At 39.3% G+C, this 16,980-nt stretch overlaps 4 protein-coding genes across 4 annotated transcripts in view; 2 read left to right on the forward strand and 2 right to left on the reverse strand.

The window, feature by feature from the left end:
• Positions 1–9,553, forward strand: part of LOC120773448 (arginase-1) — a 32,834-nt gene extending 23,281 nt beyond the window's left edge. The window contains exons 4-5 of the mRNA XM_040102338.1: positions 5,663–5,762; positions 8,950–9,553. Of these exons, the coding sequence (XP_039958272.1) occupies positions 5,663–5,762; positions 8,950–9,315 (466 nt within the window). The 3' untranslated portion in view covers positions 9,316–9,553. The remainder of the gene's footprint in view (positions 1–5,662; positions 5,763–8,949) is intronic.
• LOC120773447 (endoplasmic reticulum-Golgi intermediate compartment protein 2) lies at positions 9,469–14,689 on the reverse strand. Its single transcript, XM_040102337.1, has 6 exons — positions 14,481–14,689; positions 14,250–14,405; positions 13,891–14,183; positions 10,339–10,636; positions 10,106–10,255; positions 9,469–10,042 (listed from the first exon to the last, which is right to left on the reverse strand). The coding sequence occupies exons 1-6, from the start codon at positions 14,599–14,601 to the stop codon at positions 9,726–9,728; spliced, it is 1,335 nt and encodes a 444-aa protein (XP_039958271.1). The 5' UTR covers positions 14,602–14,689; the 3' UTR covers positions 9,469–9,725.
• LOC120773445 (double-strand-break repair protein rad21 homolog) lies at positions 10,917–13,458 on the reverse strand. The gene has a single exon (XM_040102330.1). It carries the CDS (start codon positions 13,178–13,180, stop codon positions 11,009–11,011), a length of 2,172 nt encoding a protein of 723 aa, XP_039958264.1. The 5' UTR covers positions 13,181–13,458; the 3' UTR covers positions 10,917–11,008.
• Positions 14,690–14,850: 161 nt separating the features above from the next.
• On the forward strand, positions 14,851–16,132 carry LOC120775946. The gene is made up of 2 exons (XM_040106356.1): positions 14,851–14,967; positions 15,118–16,132. The coding sequence occupies exons 1-2, from the start codon at positions 14,936–14,938 to the stop codon at positions 15,704–15,706; spliced, it is 621 nt and encodes a 206-aa protein (XP_039962290.1). The 5' UTR covers positions 14,851–14,935; the 3' UTR covers positions 15,707–16,132.
• Positions 16,133–16,980: the final 848 nt, after the last annotated feature.

Consider the following 16,980-nt stretch of genomic DNA (forward strand, 5'->3'; position numbering starts at 1 on the left):
GAAGAGCTGCGATGTCTCCGCAAATATGCCGTGCAATGCAGAAAAAGGCCGGTAGACTTATAGTTGTTGTATATCTTCTCAACGCTCTCAACTTTTACTAATGTATGTATGTATGTACATACATATACATACATACATATGTATGTGTTTGAAACTGCTGCTGCTTGCTGTTGAAGCTTTCGACTTCCGTTTTACTCAAAGTAGACTTCAGAATATATGTATTTGTATGCGCGTCCTAAGTAAATGTACATATAGAAATATCCAATAGGACTGCTGAAATCTCGAAGAAATTTATAAATATGGTCCCACCGTACATTTTATCTAAAATTTTTGCTTAAACATTGTTTTTTTTCTTTTGGTGATGTTCATTTGTGTGAGAAGCCCCAGAGTACTCACTTGCTGCGGTCGCTATTTCAGCAAGGACAGCGACGTACGCGTCGGCTTCAAGAGAGCTATCCGACGTTGCGGCAGGTATTCGTATAGAAAAGGGGAGTTTCGTGCAAGCCAAAAACTTCCGCCCTACTTCACGCACGATAACGAAAAGCGAAAGAATGGTCGAAAGAGAGGTCGTCAACCGCTTTATAGTGAGCACAAACAAATACTTCGTGCTGCTAGCATACACTTTTAGTATTACATGTTTAGAACAAGACATATGTACATAACTTTTGCCCGCACACAGCACTGATCGACGGTGGTCGCATGTTGGCATAGCTAGTGGAAGTATAGCAGCAGCGTGGATGCAAGAAGTAAAGCCACACATATGAATGGATGTTTGCATTATCATATCAATGCATAGTTGAAACTAGAGGGTAGACACCCCCTTAAGGGTTGGAAAGCCCTTTTATTGTCTGCGTTTAGCTTACATCCGGCGCATGTGTTGGAGGCGGCGGCGGTGGCACAATGTCAGCAAAACCTTTTCCTTCCATGGATTGACTGCACATACACACATACATATCATATATGTATGTACATGTACATACATAAGTATGTACTATATGTGTTTGCTTGTTTATACGTTTGTGATTCGGTTTTACGCAACGCAATCACTTCGCTCAAAAAAGAGGGTGTCTGGGCTACAATCAACGTAAGTACATAGCAAGCAGAATGGTAATAACAGAAATAAGAAAAAATTGTTACATTTTGAAAAGAAAATGTTGTGCAAAGTGACAAAAGATCTGAATTAAATGTACGCGCATGCGCGCATAGATGGATAAAGGCAAAACATTGCACAATTACTGCAATGCAATTAACACGATCAAAAACGAATGGCATTGTCGATAACGACAGCGGTAGCGCACAGTGAAACAGCTGCGACAAATTACCCAAGCGCGGTGACGGACTGACGCGTTGCCACTCGAGGCGCCGAACTGCGATTAGTTCAATTGATTCGCTTCGATGCGATTTACAGACATGATTTATGTATGTATATGTGTGGAATCAAAGTATCAACCACCACGCGCCAATTTCGCAAGCAAACGCCAAATGCAAGTACAAATATGTATTTGTATGTATGTGTTTGTGTGGCATACTCAACACATCCGTTTCCGCACTATGCAGCTGCCTGTCAAGTTACGCGTAAGTATGTATGTAAGTATGTACTCATATTACGCCGAGTTTTATGATTTTTGCAGACAGCAAGGCGACGTCTCGCACCCACAACCGCACTACCATTAAACAACAAACCAATTCAGACGATGTTGTTGGTAAAACAAGTGCTCAGCCAATTTGTGACCCGCTGTATATGAGACGGTTGAGGGTGCAGTGTAGTATAGGGGGTGCTTCAGACCACCCTAAGGATTCGTGCTGCCTCTAACTAATCGGGATCTTAGTATTAGATCGTATTATAAATTGGAAGCCTCAAATTGCGACAATTGGAATATAACTGTATAAGTTAGCTTGGCATTACAGCGACTTTGGCTTTCCAACTAGACTACAGCATTTGGCAAAATCCACAGACTGAGAATTTGCAATCTCCAGCTAATAAAGTAGTATTCACTTTCTTCCACTCGCATAATTTGTATGTATTTAAAATCAATAAGCCCATGTATTTGGTCGTCCTTTATCCGAGTATACGTGTACGGCTGAGAAAATCCACGAGTTCATGGTTCCTTGAAGTGTTTCCCACATTCATCGAGTTGAATACATACTTAAGACTCTGTTACGTGACAAATGTTGCAAGTAAAGCAAAACTTAGCCGCGTTTCGGCTTCCTTCGTACTTCGTACTATCGCTTACATGTGTACTGAGGGGAACACAACAAAAGATGTTAAACAGAAACTTGAGTCGCTGTAGTGTAGGTCAGGAAAAAATCGACCATATGAGTGAGACATTCACATCGACAGAAAACTATACCGGAAGCGATGTGACGATCGTATATGCTTATAAAAGTAATGTACATACGCACAACTGTTATTATTGCGTCCGGTTAGTCGATAATATACTTGCTATCCAACTCGCTTTGAAATTCAACAATACTTTTCAGTATTTGGATCAGGTTGGGTGCATTCCAACGCCGCTTTGCGTTCGATTTTGATATTAAGTGTGCCACGAAATTTGTAACACCCTGAAGGGAATGTAGGAGATCCTGTAAGGTCTGTCTGCCGCTCCGTCTGTCTGTACTTTCTGTTTTTCCGAAATCGATGTAAAACTTTTCACACGCTGTCTTACAAACTGAACGATCAAAATCAGGTCCTTATATGGACCGACTCCGAATTCCAAACATATTGCTCAGATTGGACCACTATAGCATAGATGTAGCTACCGAACAAAATAATCAATTAGAGGGTTTGTCCGGAAAGTAATAGGACTGAGTCGAAATCAAGGAAATAAAAAAGTCCGGGGAGGCACATCTGGCCTATAGGATTACGTTATTAAAAAATTTGGGGTCACTTTCAAACATGTTCAAATTTTTTGGCACCCTTCCACTAGACACAATTTCTGTTCGTCAGTGAGCACTTTTGGGACCATCTTCGCGCACACCTTGCGCATGTTCAAGTGCTCCGTCACAATGTCAAGAACCACATATTTTGATAAATTTAACATCTGGGCAATTAAACGAATACTTAGTAGACGGTCTGAGCTCAAAACTTTGCGCGCACGAGTCACACTGTCGGTGTTCTTCTAAGTCGCAGGTCTCCCAGCACGGTCTTCATCAGCGACCTCTTCCCGGCCCTCCAAATAGACTTGGTGCCATCGTTGGCACCACTTCTTGCTAAAGCAACATCTGGGTAAGCCTGCTTGATCATATCAAATGTCTCTGCCGCAGATTTACTGAGTTTTACACAGATTTTAATCGCAAACCTCTGCTCTAACGAACGCTTCATTTTCGGCTTACACCACTCACAGAAACACGTCGCGCGAAAATGTTTGTCCTGACTCCCCAGGTGCTCGGAGACAACTAACCAGCCGCTCGTTCGTTAGCTAGGAACGCCCTCTACCGAATCCAGTTCTATTACTTTCTGGACAAACCCTGTAGAACTTAATACTAGGTTTGCAGGATTTTCAGAAGTTATAGCTGAATGAAGCACTGAAATACAAAGCGCAATCACACGTCTTGCAACTTCAGCTATATGAAGTGACTCACTAGAAACTTGGGTTATTTATTTTCCATAAACATTAAAAAGACAAAGGGGTTTCGCCACAGTAGAATAGAATTATTAGGGTTATAACAAAGGATTTAAAGCCAAGCCAGCTGGAACCTAGTTTTCAAAACACAGCCGCTCATGCAAAAACTTATAATCTGTGGAAGAAATCCAAATGGCCAAACGCAGTCACTTCTAATCCACCCTTAACTTATGCAAATATGTCGAAAACAAAAAACAAAAAAAAAAACATAAAAAAAAACAATTTTTGCTTCTGTGTTTACTTACACACACATGTAAGTAGCAAAATATGTAAACCAAATCGTTGAAACCTGAAAAGTCAGCCGATTGTGTAAGGCCCTTACAAGCAGGGCGCTACTTAGAGAGGTAATACATACATATGTACACGTACACGCTCTCAAATGTATTGTAAGGCATGTAAAAGCACCCCGTTTGGCTGTTTACACGCTTCGTAGCCGAATAATATTGCCGAAGGATAATGAAAAATGCACTTACAACATCGCACGCGTGAATGCGCGCTCTAAGGCCAGCGACAACTTGCAGGGTGGACGAAACTGGGCCGCATCACCGGCCAGTGCGGTTGAGCATACTGCTCTAATCACGTGTCACAAAAGCAGCGGCCAACTGCCGCTGTTTGTTCGCCGCGTTGCTCGGTGCGCTGTGCTGGAAAATTAAGGACCCTTGAAGCGTTGCTCGCCTTGCAAGCTGGCATGTAAATATGTGCATATCCTTTTACAACGCTGTCAGCCCTTTTTCATGTATTTTTTTATTTTACATTTTCCGTCTGCCAAAAACTTGCTTACATATACTGTATATATGTATAGACTCCTTAAACTATACGCTGTAGGGTGTTTTCAGCTTGCTGAGCTGATGTAAATGATTAGTTTTGGCCCATTGGGCGTTGCCAAGCTGATCGTGTGTTGATCGTGGCATGTGTTTTGAAAGTTTTCAACAAACGGCGTATTTCATACATGCCACGTTGGCTGCCAGCTGCATGGGTTTTAGGCGGAAACCAAAGTATTCCAATTAATAATAATGTATCGCTGAAACCTTTTTTTGACTGAGCTCCTCGTGGTCCATATAGATACTATTAGAACTCTTTGGGGTATTTGATGAAGCTCCAAGGAAAGATCGCAGGTTCAATGCGGTATCCATAACTTCAGATCACAGGCTCCAATGCGGTCGATAAACGCATTATAATGGAAACACTAATTTAAACCAAGACATCTTCAGTTCTGAAGATACCTCTACACTTTTGATAGAAAGGACCTAACTAAAAATGTTCTAGAAGAGCGCCAAATTAGGATAGCTGTATAACACAAACAGCTCACATCACCATTGGTTGTTGTAGCGTCAGCAAAAGATCCATGAAGTAATTTGGGAGAATGTTACAGAGTAATTCTGTCCTTGGATAAAAATCCGGGTCCGTTCCGGTTACGTAATCTCTACAGTCGTGGGAGAGGAAAATCATTTGGTCCAAATGTAAGGTTTGATTGAGGTAAATACACAAGTGAGGTGTTCCATACGAAAACCTCTTCGATGTTGGACTGTTGGGTGGAATCCTTACTACAAATGTATCTTGCAGAAAGCACTGCGCAGTCGTAAGTCAAATTCAGACCATACAGCACGGACACAGAAAGATTATTCTCTAGAAAGAACTAATATCGAGTGGAAGCGGCTTCATACATAAGTCATCGTTCCAACTATCAGATAAAAACTCTTCATATCACAACGAGTTCAATTAACCAAGGAGGTAGTGTTAGGTTAGGATGCTGTCAATTAACTTCTATTTGAAACTGTTAAAAAACACTATTTTTAATGATAGGTCTGGAATGGAACCTAGATCTTCGAGTTTGGCAGATTTCTACGGAAATTCTTACGATATTCTGAATCTTCAGTCAATCTGGGATAAAAAAAACTGGAAATTAGATTTTTATGAGCCTGTGGCTGGATCCACATATATTTCAATATTTACTTTATTGGTGTATCCTATAAATATACCCATAAATAATTGATTTTCTTTTTTCCATTTACATTTATTTTAAATTATTCTATTTACAGTTTGGCCGCTGATCAGCTTGTTTACATTGGTTTGAGGGACATTGACCCGTACGAAGCGTATATCCTGAATAAATTAGGCATACGAGCGTTCGCGATGGATGTAAGTATACATTACATGCATGAGGATATGCACGCACACTACATTAGCACAGTGGTAAAATTTTAAATTTTATAAAGAAAAAATTGAGGGAACTGCTAGTAAAAACTTTACATAATCCATATGTACTAGCGAAAGTTAATTATTGAAGCTTCTACCATTGGAAACGGACTACTTCTTGAACGTTATAAAACTTGAAAGTCTTGCCTTGATGTGATGGAAGAGGACTCTAGTCCAGATGATAAGCATTGATGTTGAGTCCTCTAAGACCCGCAATTGCCCGCCGGTCATAAGTCCATCTCAAAAATTTAGTTTAGGCTAGGTCGTGGCGTTGGTCCTAAAAGATTAATCAACAGATCGAACATGGAATCGATTTGTGCAATATCAACTATTAGCAACTAAGCTAGGCTCGGTAAAGGTGTGTCTACCGAGATATTTCAATCTCAGTCTTGAAAACTGGCCAATACAGAAGACGGTGACAAAATGATTCCAACTGGAGATTCAAAGTTCCTACGCCAGAAATTGAGGAAATTGCATCATCGGCTTTGCGGTTTCCAGTAATTCCGCTGAAACCGTTCACCCATACGAGCCTAATATTGAAGAAGCTTGAAACTACTGCGAGCTCAAAGCCACTATAGCCGTGGGATGTCGAAATGAATATTCACCTCCCTGAAGGAAGCTGCACTCCTACTGTTTTAGCGGCAGCCACCTCCGCTTGAAGGACGCTACAGTGGTCTAGTAGTCTGAACCCAGAAGTAATGGAGAGCTCCCGACAGAAGACTCCACCACCTATCCCCTGCCTTAACTTCGAACAATCCTTGCAAAAGCTGATTACAATCCTTCTCCAAAGGCTTCGCCCCGCTTGCAAATCAGTCGCAGGTGTGTGAGGAAGGAATGCAATCGAAGCAATGGAGAATTTCAGTGTGTCCCAGCCCGGGACCTCTCATATACCCCGCTTCTCTATGTCTACAGCAGTCTTCACCGCCTCGCCGCCCAGTACTTACCAGGTGTGTCTTCAGGTTCAACGTATAGAACGACATTGAATGCCATTGTTGGATACTCCTTAGGACCGCTCTATGAACACAGCTCCAGATGCTTAGCTGATGTGGTTTTTCCAAGCGTCCTCGACTCGACAACGACCTTATTAAACATTATCGGCTTAGCTATCGCTTCGTAGAGCGACATATACCTTCCTCACGCTCTCCTCGAAGTTTGACTTGTATCGTGAAAAAACCGGACATACGGTAAACTGCGTTTTTGGATCACTGTGCGTTAGCTCACGCGATGGGTTTTATCTGGTAACGAGGGGGTGCACTGTCAGCCTGCGCTAACATTTGAGCATTTCCCGTAAAAGTATGTACATATGTGTGTGTTGGCAAGTTTTTTTTGTGTTGTTACAAAACTCGTCTGACAACGCTGTTACTTTCACTGCCGTTGGAACGTTGGCGCGACGGCGCTGACAACAGCAGGAGAAAGATCATTTCACTCTAAACCCACTGCATACACTGTAGCGATCTTTGATATCCTTCCATGGGAGCGCATATACACTTACACATACACACCTAAGCGCGTCTGTGTGACTTGAATTGATGTGAACGAGCTGCAGTGAGCAACCCTCGCGGAGTTTATTGCAGCGACTGTATTTTGTCCACACCTCGATTGTGGCGTGGCCGCAGCGGCAGCGCAGCGGTGGTGGTTGTAATACGCACAGAGTATAGGGCGCTAAACGTGTACAAAGGGTGCGCAGAATTCGCCGTCACATGCAGGGACATTAATTTTAACAACGACGCGTCAAAAGGGGAATGAACCGGATCGGCGACGCGGTGCATGAAGACAAACTAAAAAATAATAATAAATAGTTTTGTTGTTGTTGTTGCCTGTATATACATACATATGTATGCTTGCAATTCAGTACAGGCGATTTCCGCCGGTCGCGCGTATAATCCTCATACGCCGCGCGTTAGAGGGGTGTTGCGGTGTTAATAAAGCCTTGCACTTTCCGAACCTATTTTAGGCTTTTATTTATGAGACGTGAAAATCGGTGCGCTGAAAAATTTCAATGACTTTTCTTGTGGGAAAATGCATGCATTGTTCTAAGGACGCCGTTCACAATGGGAAATGCGTATGTTTTGCATACACTGCAAAAAACGATAGCCCAAATGACGGATACACATATAAAATAGCAAATATGTGAATAAAATACTACCGATCCAGCCGAGGGAAAGCTCGTAGGCGGTTAATACAGTTCAACGGTACAGTTCAAATTATGAGATGATAATTGAAAACGGATTTACTTCTACAATTGATAGTGACCTCAAATTTCATTTTTTGAGAAAGATCAATCATTTTTCAGCAGTTGAATTAGCACAATGTTCTTAATACCTTCATTTAGTACAGTTGATTCCTGAGGTGGTTCACAGGTTAAATCAGTCATAGTGCTCTGGCAGCATGTTTGTCTATAGTGTTTGCTTGGCATGTATGGATTTCATAGCACACAAAGGAGGGGCTTACAATTTATTCTAAAGACTCTTTGAAAGAGTTATGAGTTTCTTGTTCGAAGCTCTCACGTGCCAGTAAAACGATCTGGAGCAGTTTCGACGATAGTCCCATCAAACTAACCGGAAAGGACCCGGATTTTTTTCCGACTCAGCACCATTCCTCGAAACTACTTCAAGAACGATTTCTGCCACTATAACAATAACAAGAACAACAAAAGCGAAATTAGAGCCAAGAAGAGTAGGCAAGGAGGGTTCCAAAAACTTGTTGTTAGTGTCAAGCGGGTACTCCTGGTAAGCAGGGCATACTTTAGGCTTTTTGGAGTAGGTGAGAGTTTAGCACACTACAGCGGTTGGTGCTTGAACAGTTTCCGTTCCCATTGAGTCTATGTAACCGAATTGGATCCGAATTTTTATCCGACCAAGACCTGTCAAATCGTCAGCTATACACTATAAAAACAATCTGCTTCAACAGCATGCTAGAGCTAGCTTTCACGATCGTGCTTCTTCGTCTTATGTCCGTTGAAGCACAGTGACTATAAAAAGTTTGCTCATAGCGGCATGTAATCTTCTACTGTACATTTCAAATGGGGTTCACTTCATAAACAAATAACTAATTACCGTTAAGTAAATTATTTTATAATTCTTACCTCAAAATGTTTCGTAATTTTTGCGTGTTTTGTTTCTTTTTGTAGTCTGTGGACAAGTACGGCATTTCTAAAATCATCGAGCGTACACTGGACTCACTGAAACCGCAAAATAAGATACATGTCAGTTTCGATATTGACGCCTTGGACAAAGCCGTAGCGCCCAGTACTGGTACAGCTGTTTGTGCCGGCCTAACATTACGCGAGGGTATATCGGTGGTAGAGGCGCTACGTGACACGAATCGCGTGCAAGGAATCGATTTGGTAGAATTGAATCCAAGCTTAGGCAATGAGCAAGATGTGAACACCACAATTGCATCGAGTTTGGAAATATTGAAAAGCATATGCGGTTACAAACGCAGCGGTAATTTCGCCAATATAAAGATGGATCTGTTCGAGACGGTGAAAAATTAATATACTCACATATCGACGAGTACGTTTTAACTAATTGCTTACTAAATATATGCACACTATGTACATTAACTGTACTCATACGTTATAAGTATACTTAAGCAATAGGTTGAAATTCAGTGTCTTATTACATACATACATATACTTATATAATGGTGAATGTGTTTGTTTAAAATTTGATATTTATTAGCTGTGAGCCACATTGGAATGCCAAATAAAAATAGTATCTTATTCTTACAAAGAACATATGAAAAATGATTAATTATACATACAAATATATGTACATATGTATATACGCGTACATAACTATAGAACATATACAATCTTTGCATAAAAATTATTTGTGAAATTAGTGAGGCTTTTACCTCGAACGCGGTGTAAAAAATCCTCTACGATAAGTGCATGTGAAGCGGTTACTTTGATGGTGGCTCCTCATCAACGGCTATTGGCACAATCGTTGGAATGGTGGTTGTTGTAGTTGTGGCATTCAGCAAGCTAATGCTGTCAGACATGATATTCGCCGTATTTATGAGATTATTCGACAGTACTTTAGTCGCGGAACTGGCGCTGGCGAGATTCACGTTCACAGCACCAGCTCCAACAGGGACATGTGCGCCACCCTCGCGGCTAGCACTGTCGTGGTGTTGATTTAGTGTTTGTTGTAGAACTTGAGGCGCAATTATGTTGATGGTAAGGCGCTGCATAGACACCAATATGGTATTTAAAATGCCTGCAATGAAAAGCATATTTTTATCAAATGCCTTGAAATAAGTGTTAGTACTCGGGTATTTGCCTGAGATAACGATGATGCCCGCAATGATTGAACATAGTCGTATTATGAATTGCACGAGATTATCACGATCAGTGCGCACAATGATCTTTAACGCCGACCAATCGTATTTAAAATAGATGCCAGGGGAGCCGTACGAATTTTTAGTTGAGTCTAATTAAAAGGAGTATAGGAAGGTTATTATAGAAAATATATATGCAAACAAGGTATTACAAAGTACAAGTATTTATACACACCCAATTGACGGACATTCTCGCTCACTGAATATTGATACGTATTGATCGTCGTGAAGGTATTGTGTATTTCGGTGGGTACAATTTTCAAAAAATATTGTACCGTTGTTTCTTCATCGGCTACTAGCGTTTCGTCGCCTTCAAGCGGTTGTACGATGCGTCGTGAATATTGTCCAAAACTTAAGCGATTGATGCGATGCGTGAAATTAGCTGGCGTACGTCGAAAATCGATTGTCCAGTGATCGCCGAAGAGCCCAACAAATGGCTGCGCACCACCAACCAAGTGCAGAACTCCAGCGACCTTAAAGTTTAGATAAATTTCTAAGATGATTACACTTTTTATTATAACATATATATGTAAGCATATTCAAAATTTCTGCGAATTTCTGCATTCTAGGAGCCCATTTCTGCCTCTACGCTGCAGTTTTTTTGTACTTACATATCTAGGGATTTTCAATTACAAAGTTTCATTTCGTAAATACCATATTTGCTTATATTTTAAAAGTACACGTTCAATTCACATAATTTTCGTACAATAATATTTATTTATATATAAAAATAATTTATTATTTACATACAGAAAATTACGATTTAAAAGCGAATTAAGCATTCGTAATATAAAATATAATAATTATAATAATATAAAAGAAAATATATTAAACTTTATCATGCTTTATAATTTCGGATTTTCAAATAGCGGCCCTCTTGATATCTCTATGTCCGCATATGGCTGGGTCTGTTCAATGTTGAGTGCTCGGAACTTTTTCAGTACCAATAGCGAGTAAAACTTTTGTGCCGCCTGCTTTCTGGAGTTATTCACTGTTAATGCAGATAATATTAGGCAATCCTGTTTTATTAAACGAGATTTAACGGTATAGAACAATTGTGCTGCTCGTTTATTGAGTACGCGCTCCTCAAATTGTTCATCTGTTTCATTTTCCAATTGCTCTTCAGCAGGATTTGGCGGTGGTGGCGGTAAATCGTAATCATTCCAATCTGTAGATATATCGCTGGTCCGTTGCGCCTTGCCTGCTAGTATATCTTGTTGGATATTTGGTATATTCTCAGCTTCGTGCAATATAGATGACACTTGATCGGCTGGTAGATTGGGTAAATTATCGATATGCTCAATACTGGAATGATGCGGAGTTTGGTCTCCATGGTGTAGACCTGCGGGCGTCACGTCGCCATGATTGAAATCATCGGATGCATCGATACCGTGATGCATGTTACTCGGCGTTAGAGGTAAATCGTTGAGTGATGTTAAATTGTCAATACCATTGATTTCATTCATGCTTAGCATACGGCTGGGACTGCGCATATTGTCAAACAAAGAGCTCTCCGCCGGTGGTATTAAATTGTCTGCCAACGAATATTGTGCTTGACCAACACTTTGTTCAAGGTCTCGCACAGTTTCTGGTGCCGCCAGACTTTGTGCCGTCACATCCGCAATGTTTTGCTGTACTGGCTGGAGCTCATGCTTTCTTTTACGACCGCGCTTGTTGTTTATGACATTTGCATCATTCTCATTCTGTATATGCTCTATAGCCAACAAGTCAGATGGACCAAGTATAGAAAAGTCTTCGAGTGCTGAACAACGAGACACTAAATGACGTTGGTAATTTAAAAACAATGCTCTGGCCGGTATAGTTCTAGAAGGTAGTGAAAATAATTTTTCCACACCGCCAGTTTCCTTCCAATAAGTGAGTCGTTTTGTTGGCGGTGCCAAATCTAATGTTGTTACAATATCCGTTGTGTTTGCCAATTGCGCCTTCATTTCCTCTCCAGATATATTTTTTACTTCATCAACAATTAGCTTACGTTTGCGTTTAGCTTTGGTGACACCTTTGTATGCCGAGGCATCTATGGGGGCCAGGGCAAAACTTTCATCTTCATTTTGCAGCAATGTTGACTGGTCCAAAGGATTTTCATCTTCCTTTGAATTGCCTAAAGCTTCGTTACCCTCATCTTTGTGAGCTTCCTTCTCTACTTCATTTGCTTCGGACGCATGTTCACAACTGGATGCTACAGATGGTGGTCTAATATCCATGTGATCCATGCCGTCGTCATCAGATTCTTGTGCAGCACCAATGGCAGCTTTCAAATTATTGTCGCTGGTATCTAATGGCGGTTCAGCGAAAAGATCGTCTTCAAAAAGTTCAGGCTGTCCAAATTCATCCCCAAAACCATCTCCATCTAATCGTGAGTTTGCCAAATCTGTATCATTTAATGTTATTTTTGGTTCATCTACCAATGTAACGTCCGCCATGCCACCATCACCAAATAATTGATCATCTATATTCGCATCTATTGGACCACGTATCAAATCAGGAGTGTCGCCTTCAAATCCCATATCACCAAAACCGTCATCGTGAATAGAAAGTGACAAGCTACCACCATAATCCTCTCGCATAGTGATCTCATCTGCTCTAGATTGGTTTATCGCAAATTGTGCTTCTATGTCAATATCGTTCAACTCGGGCAAGGCTGTGTCGAAATCATGAAATACTTCTGGCAGAGTGATTGCATTTACATTTGCTTCTCTATGTCCTTCGGGAAGATCAACCATGCCAGGCCTAAAGGCCATTTTGATCTTAACAAATGCTTCATTGCAATCCGCCAATAAATACTTTGCTTTCCGCGAATAAATCCTAACGACGCCCAACAATAGATGCCCCGAAGTGCGAAGCGCCAATTTTACTTTTGGTTGCATTATACCTTCCACGGATTTTTCAATATTTGTTTCGAATACATGCGCCTTTGTTATTTTCTTATCCCAGTGAGCAGCCAACCATACTCGGGCCAAAGGGCCTTTTTTGGCCAAAATTAAATGTGCATAAAACATATCTTTTTATAAATTTATATTAGCTACGCCACAATTAACCAAACATTTCTTTACAGCTTTCTTTTAGATTGGACTGTAAGTGTTACCACCCGATTACAAATCTCTTTTTTTATTTTGATGTGTATACGTTGTTGCCACTAAATTATTGAGCTGTAATACACAATTTCGGTTTTTATATATTTTCTACACTATAATGCCTCTTTTATGCAATATACCATTATTTTATGTCAATCTGTTCGTGATATTGTTCAATAATTAATTAAGTTACTAATATTTCGATATCGTCTCCGTGCTTCTTGGCACCATTTCGAATTGCCAATTGCGGCACCTAGAACAAAATGGCTATATTCCATTTTATATCAACGAATAGAAAACAAACTTATTATACCCATTGAATATTTTGTATGATAAGAATTAAATAAACTTATTTTTTGATTATACTCAATAAGCTCCAATCGAACTTATGTATGTATTTTGTCTGCCATTAAATTATCAAAAAACTTTCATACTTGTAGGTACATGCATAAAATATGTTCTAGACACACAAATGTATAGTGCATACGTTGTGTAATAATATACCGACCGTTTTGACATAAACAATATAGCCGTCGATAATAACAACAAAGTCTTCAAAATAGCCAACTTGGTTGTTGTTGTAGTAACAATATTTTCAGATATTATGTTTTATAAAATAAATCGAAATCAATTACCTTATTAATACCCAATGTTCCATGTAAACGACATGCATCATATTGCTCCTCCGGAAGTTTTTTCAAGTCTCCTATTGGTTTCAAATTCACTTCATTATTTTTAATAATATCTTTAAATAGAATATCCGCAACAGAGTGATATTCTTCTCTCAAAAACGTATTCATATGCTGCATGCGTTCGAATTGAAGGCGTTCCTCTTCAGGTAAAACCCACCAAGTGCCTTCTCGTTGCAATGTACCATACGCGAATACGTCCTGTTGTGTCTCATCCATTAGGTCAACGCCAGAAAGGGCTACACGTTATAAATCAGTCAGTATTACTAATCAATCCTTTATGTTACAATGCCATATTTACTTACAGGAGCATGGCATGGCCACGGTGATATCGACATGCATTTGTACTTTATCATCCATGTCGATGTCAGGTTCAAATTGATAAATGAGATCAGCTTCTTTGTAATAGCATACCTCCTTATAAATGAGGTAAATAATGAGCAAACGACTTAATAAAGATACTAAAGACGGGATGGGTTAAAACAGTTTAGCGCATTATTTATTTTTGGTGCACATATGTTTGTATTTCAACTTACATGTACCCCCTATTTCTGTTGTTTCTGTATATTTTTCCGGCACTTTCTTAAAAGCATCCAAATTTTTTGCCAACTCAATAAGATTGTTTTTATCACCACGATAACGCAATGTCGCTGTCATATTCGATCACCATTTAACTAATTTATGGCAATATTAACAAATTTTATATAGGAATGACGATGTGTCCAAATAGCTTCGAAGCAGCTGTAATATGAAAACAATCGATGGTTGGTAACGCTATGAAGAGAGTGTTACCATAAATTCAAACTCTTTCAATTCCAAACATTATTGAAAACCAATGTTGAGTGGGCAGCACTGCCAAGCACGGCCGGACACCATTTTGATATACAAAACAAAATTTTTCGCCAGAAGTGCCAGAAGCACGGTAGAGGATTATAATCGTTTTTATAGAATACATTAAGTGTGCCTATAAATAAATTAAACTTTTATATTAATGGCTGCGAATTGGATAAAAATTACTGAGAGGTGATTATCAAAAAATACAGTTCTTTTTAAATTTATAATTGTACACATTTTCCTTTGGGTTTTTGCTTTCGTAAGGATGTAAAATTTAGAATATATGTACATATGTATGTATCTTTGAAATTCCGGCGTAAAAACGTTTTTTCTTTGTAGAGCACGAGAGGGTATTAAAATTATAAATGCGTTACCATATGATACTTTTACAACAGTGCTAAGTTTTGTCCATCGGCAAATGATACCTGCGACAACTGAGGACGCTATAGAGCCAGAAAATGCTTTGGAGGAATTGGAACGTTTAGTTGGTGTACCACGTGCCGATTTTCTTCTAATGATTAAAACTTTTTCCTACATTTTACGACGCACGTCTACATTTGTCATCAAACCAACCCGATTGCACGCTGAATTACGAGAAAAGTTGCAGCTTCAAGATGATGCGAAAATCGATGCGATTGTTAGGTTATGGGTACGCCAAACAACACCAATCATGAATAGTTTGGCTTGTGAACGTTATGAATCAAATGAGATACAAGATGTTGCATGGAAACTAAATGTGGAAATCTCATCACATTGTGAGCAACGTGAGAAAAATGCCTTAGCCATGTTGCAATTAAAAACAGGTACAGGCGAAGACATCAATTTGGAGATGAACCATGAAGAGTTGTTGCAATTATATAATCAGTTCGAGTGTATTCAAAACGAATTAGATGCCTTAAAACATCAACAGACGGAGCAAAAGGCTTAGAAATTTATAGAAAGTAAATTCGTGAGTACGTTCAATTTATAATAACATTAGTATTTATTGTTAAATTAAGTTAAACTTAGTTTAGTAAAATTTCACTGAATTTTGTAATACGTTTGGTGACATTAGTTAGGAAAATTTAATAGACTTTTGTAAAACAATTAATGAAAAGTAATTTTGGTGCAAGGAATGCAATGCAATTAGTCGGCATTACTTGTAAAAAATCGCGACCTTGTAGTAAACTCAGGAAACGGGAATACCTCTTATTTGAGAAATATTGCTCTTGGTAATTCCCAACTTTAAACTTGAAATGAATTACATTGGGCTAATTATATCACATGATATTATCAATACTTCAGATAGTGGGTGGCTGGCCCAGCTAACATCGTTTCTTATATAGGCGAGCAGGCCAACCCGAATGTTGGATCAGATCACATTAACTGGGTAATATCAGATGATATGATCAACACATCACAAAATGGCTAACTAGGCCAGCTACCACCGGTTTTTATATAGGCGGACATGTGGGTCGGAATTTGGGGTCACATGATCTATTTGTTTAAACATTCTTATGTAGCAAATGATTTCATAATATTCTGCATTCGGCCAAATTAGGTGTTCTTTGGCGAATTTAAGACGTGCCACATAATTTCTTTAACGGTACTTTTCGAGGACTATGGGCAATAAATTATGTTCACGGGGAAGTATGTTCACTGTATGAACCCTGCAAGGTAATCTCAATTCGTCCAGAATCTCCACAGCTGACATTGTAGGTCCAGTCTTAGCGCACCTTACGTCTTTCGCAATCTAACATGCGCCCTTTTTTTGCATATAATGCATTCGTAAAAACAATGTTCCTTATTTCATCACTGAAATAAAAATAAAAAATACGTGTTTTAGTAAAGACAATAAACTAGGTATTGGACGAAGGAAAAAAAAATGAAAATTGGATTTTTGGATTTTGACTGGTCACAGTCATATTTGTTTTGCTTTTTCCATTGAATAACAAATAAAATATCAGAAAATATACTTTTTGTATGATAAAATTAATTATGTATTTTGTAGTAAAAATAATCTGTTTGCATCCACTCACCGTTCACTACGATTTTATTAGCTGTAAAATAGTTACGGTAAGTGTTTCACACTTTTTCTTGTGTACAATCGTGTTATCTCCAGTACTACTCTTTACACCTTGTCTTAACTAGGCATTACAACCGTGATTCAGTTTCGTTACGGCATCTACTTGTGTCCGTCTCCTAGCTTACTGCTGTTAATAA

Source organism: Bactrocera tryoni, chromosome 4 (assembly GCF_016617805.1).
Source record: "Bactrocera tryoni isolate S06 chromosome 4, CSIRO_BtryS06_freeze2, whole genome shotgun sequence".
Taxonomy (NCBI): domain Eukaryota; kingdom Metazoa; phylum Arthropoda; class Insecta; order Diptera; family Tephritidae; genus Bactrocera; species Bactrocera tryoni.

Coding starts and splice junctions, on each gene's coding strand:
- LOC120773445 (XM_040102330.1), bottom strand. CDS start 13,180: ATGTTTTATGCACATTTAATTTTGGCCAAAAAAGGCCCTTTGGCCCGA.
- LOC120775946 (XM_040106356.1), top strand. CDS start 14,936: ATGGCTGCGAATTGGATAAAAATTACTGAGAG. Junction 14,968..15,117: donor TGGATAAAAATTACTGAGAG/GTGATTATCAAA, acceptor TTTTCTTTGTAG/AGCACGAGAGGGTATTAAAA.
- LOC120773447 (XM_040102337.1), bottom strand. CDS start 14,601: ATGACAGCGACATTGCGTTATCGTGGTGATAAAAACAATCTTATTGAG. Junction 14,406..14,480: donor AACAGAAATAGGGGGTACAT/GTAAGTTGAAAT, acceptor TCCCGTCTTTAG/TATCTTTATTAAGTCGTTTG. Junction 10,256..10,338: donor CGAGAATGTCCGTCAATTGG/GTGTGTATAAAT, acceptor CCTTTTAATTAG/ACTCAACTAAAAATTCGTAC.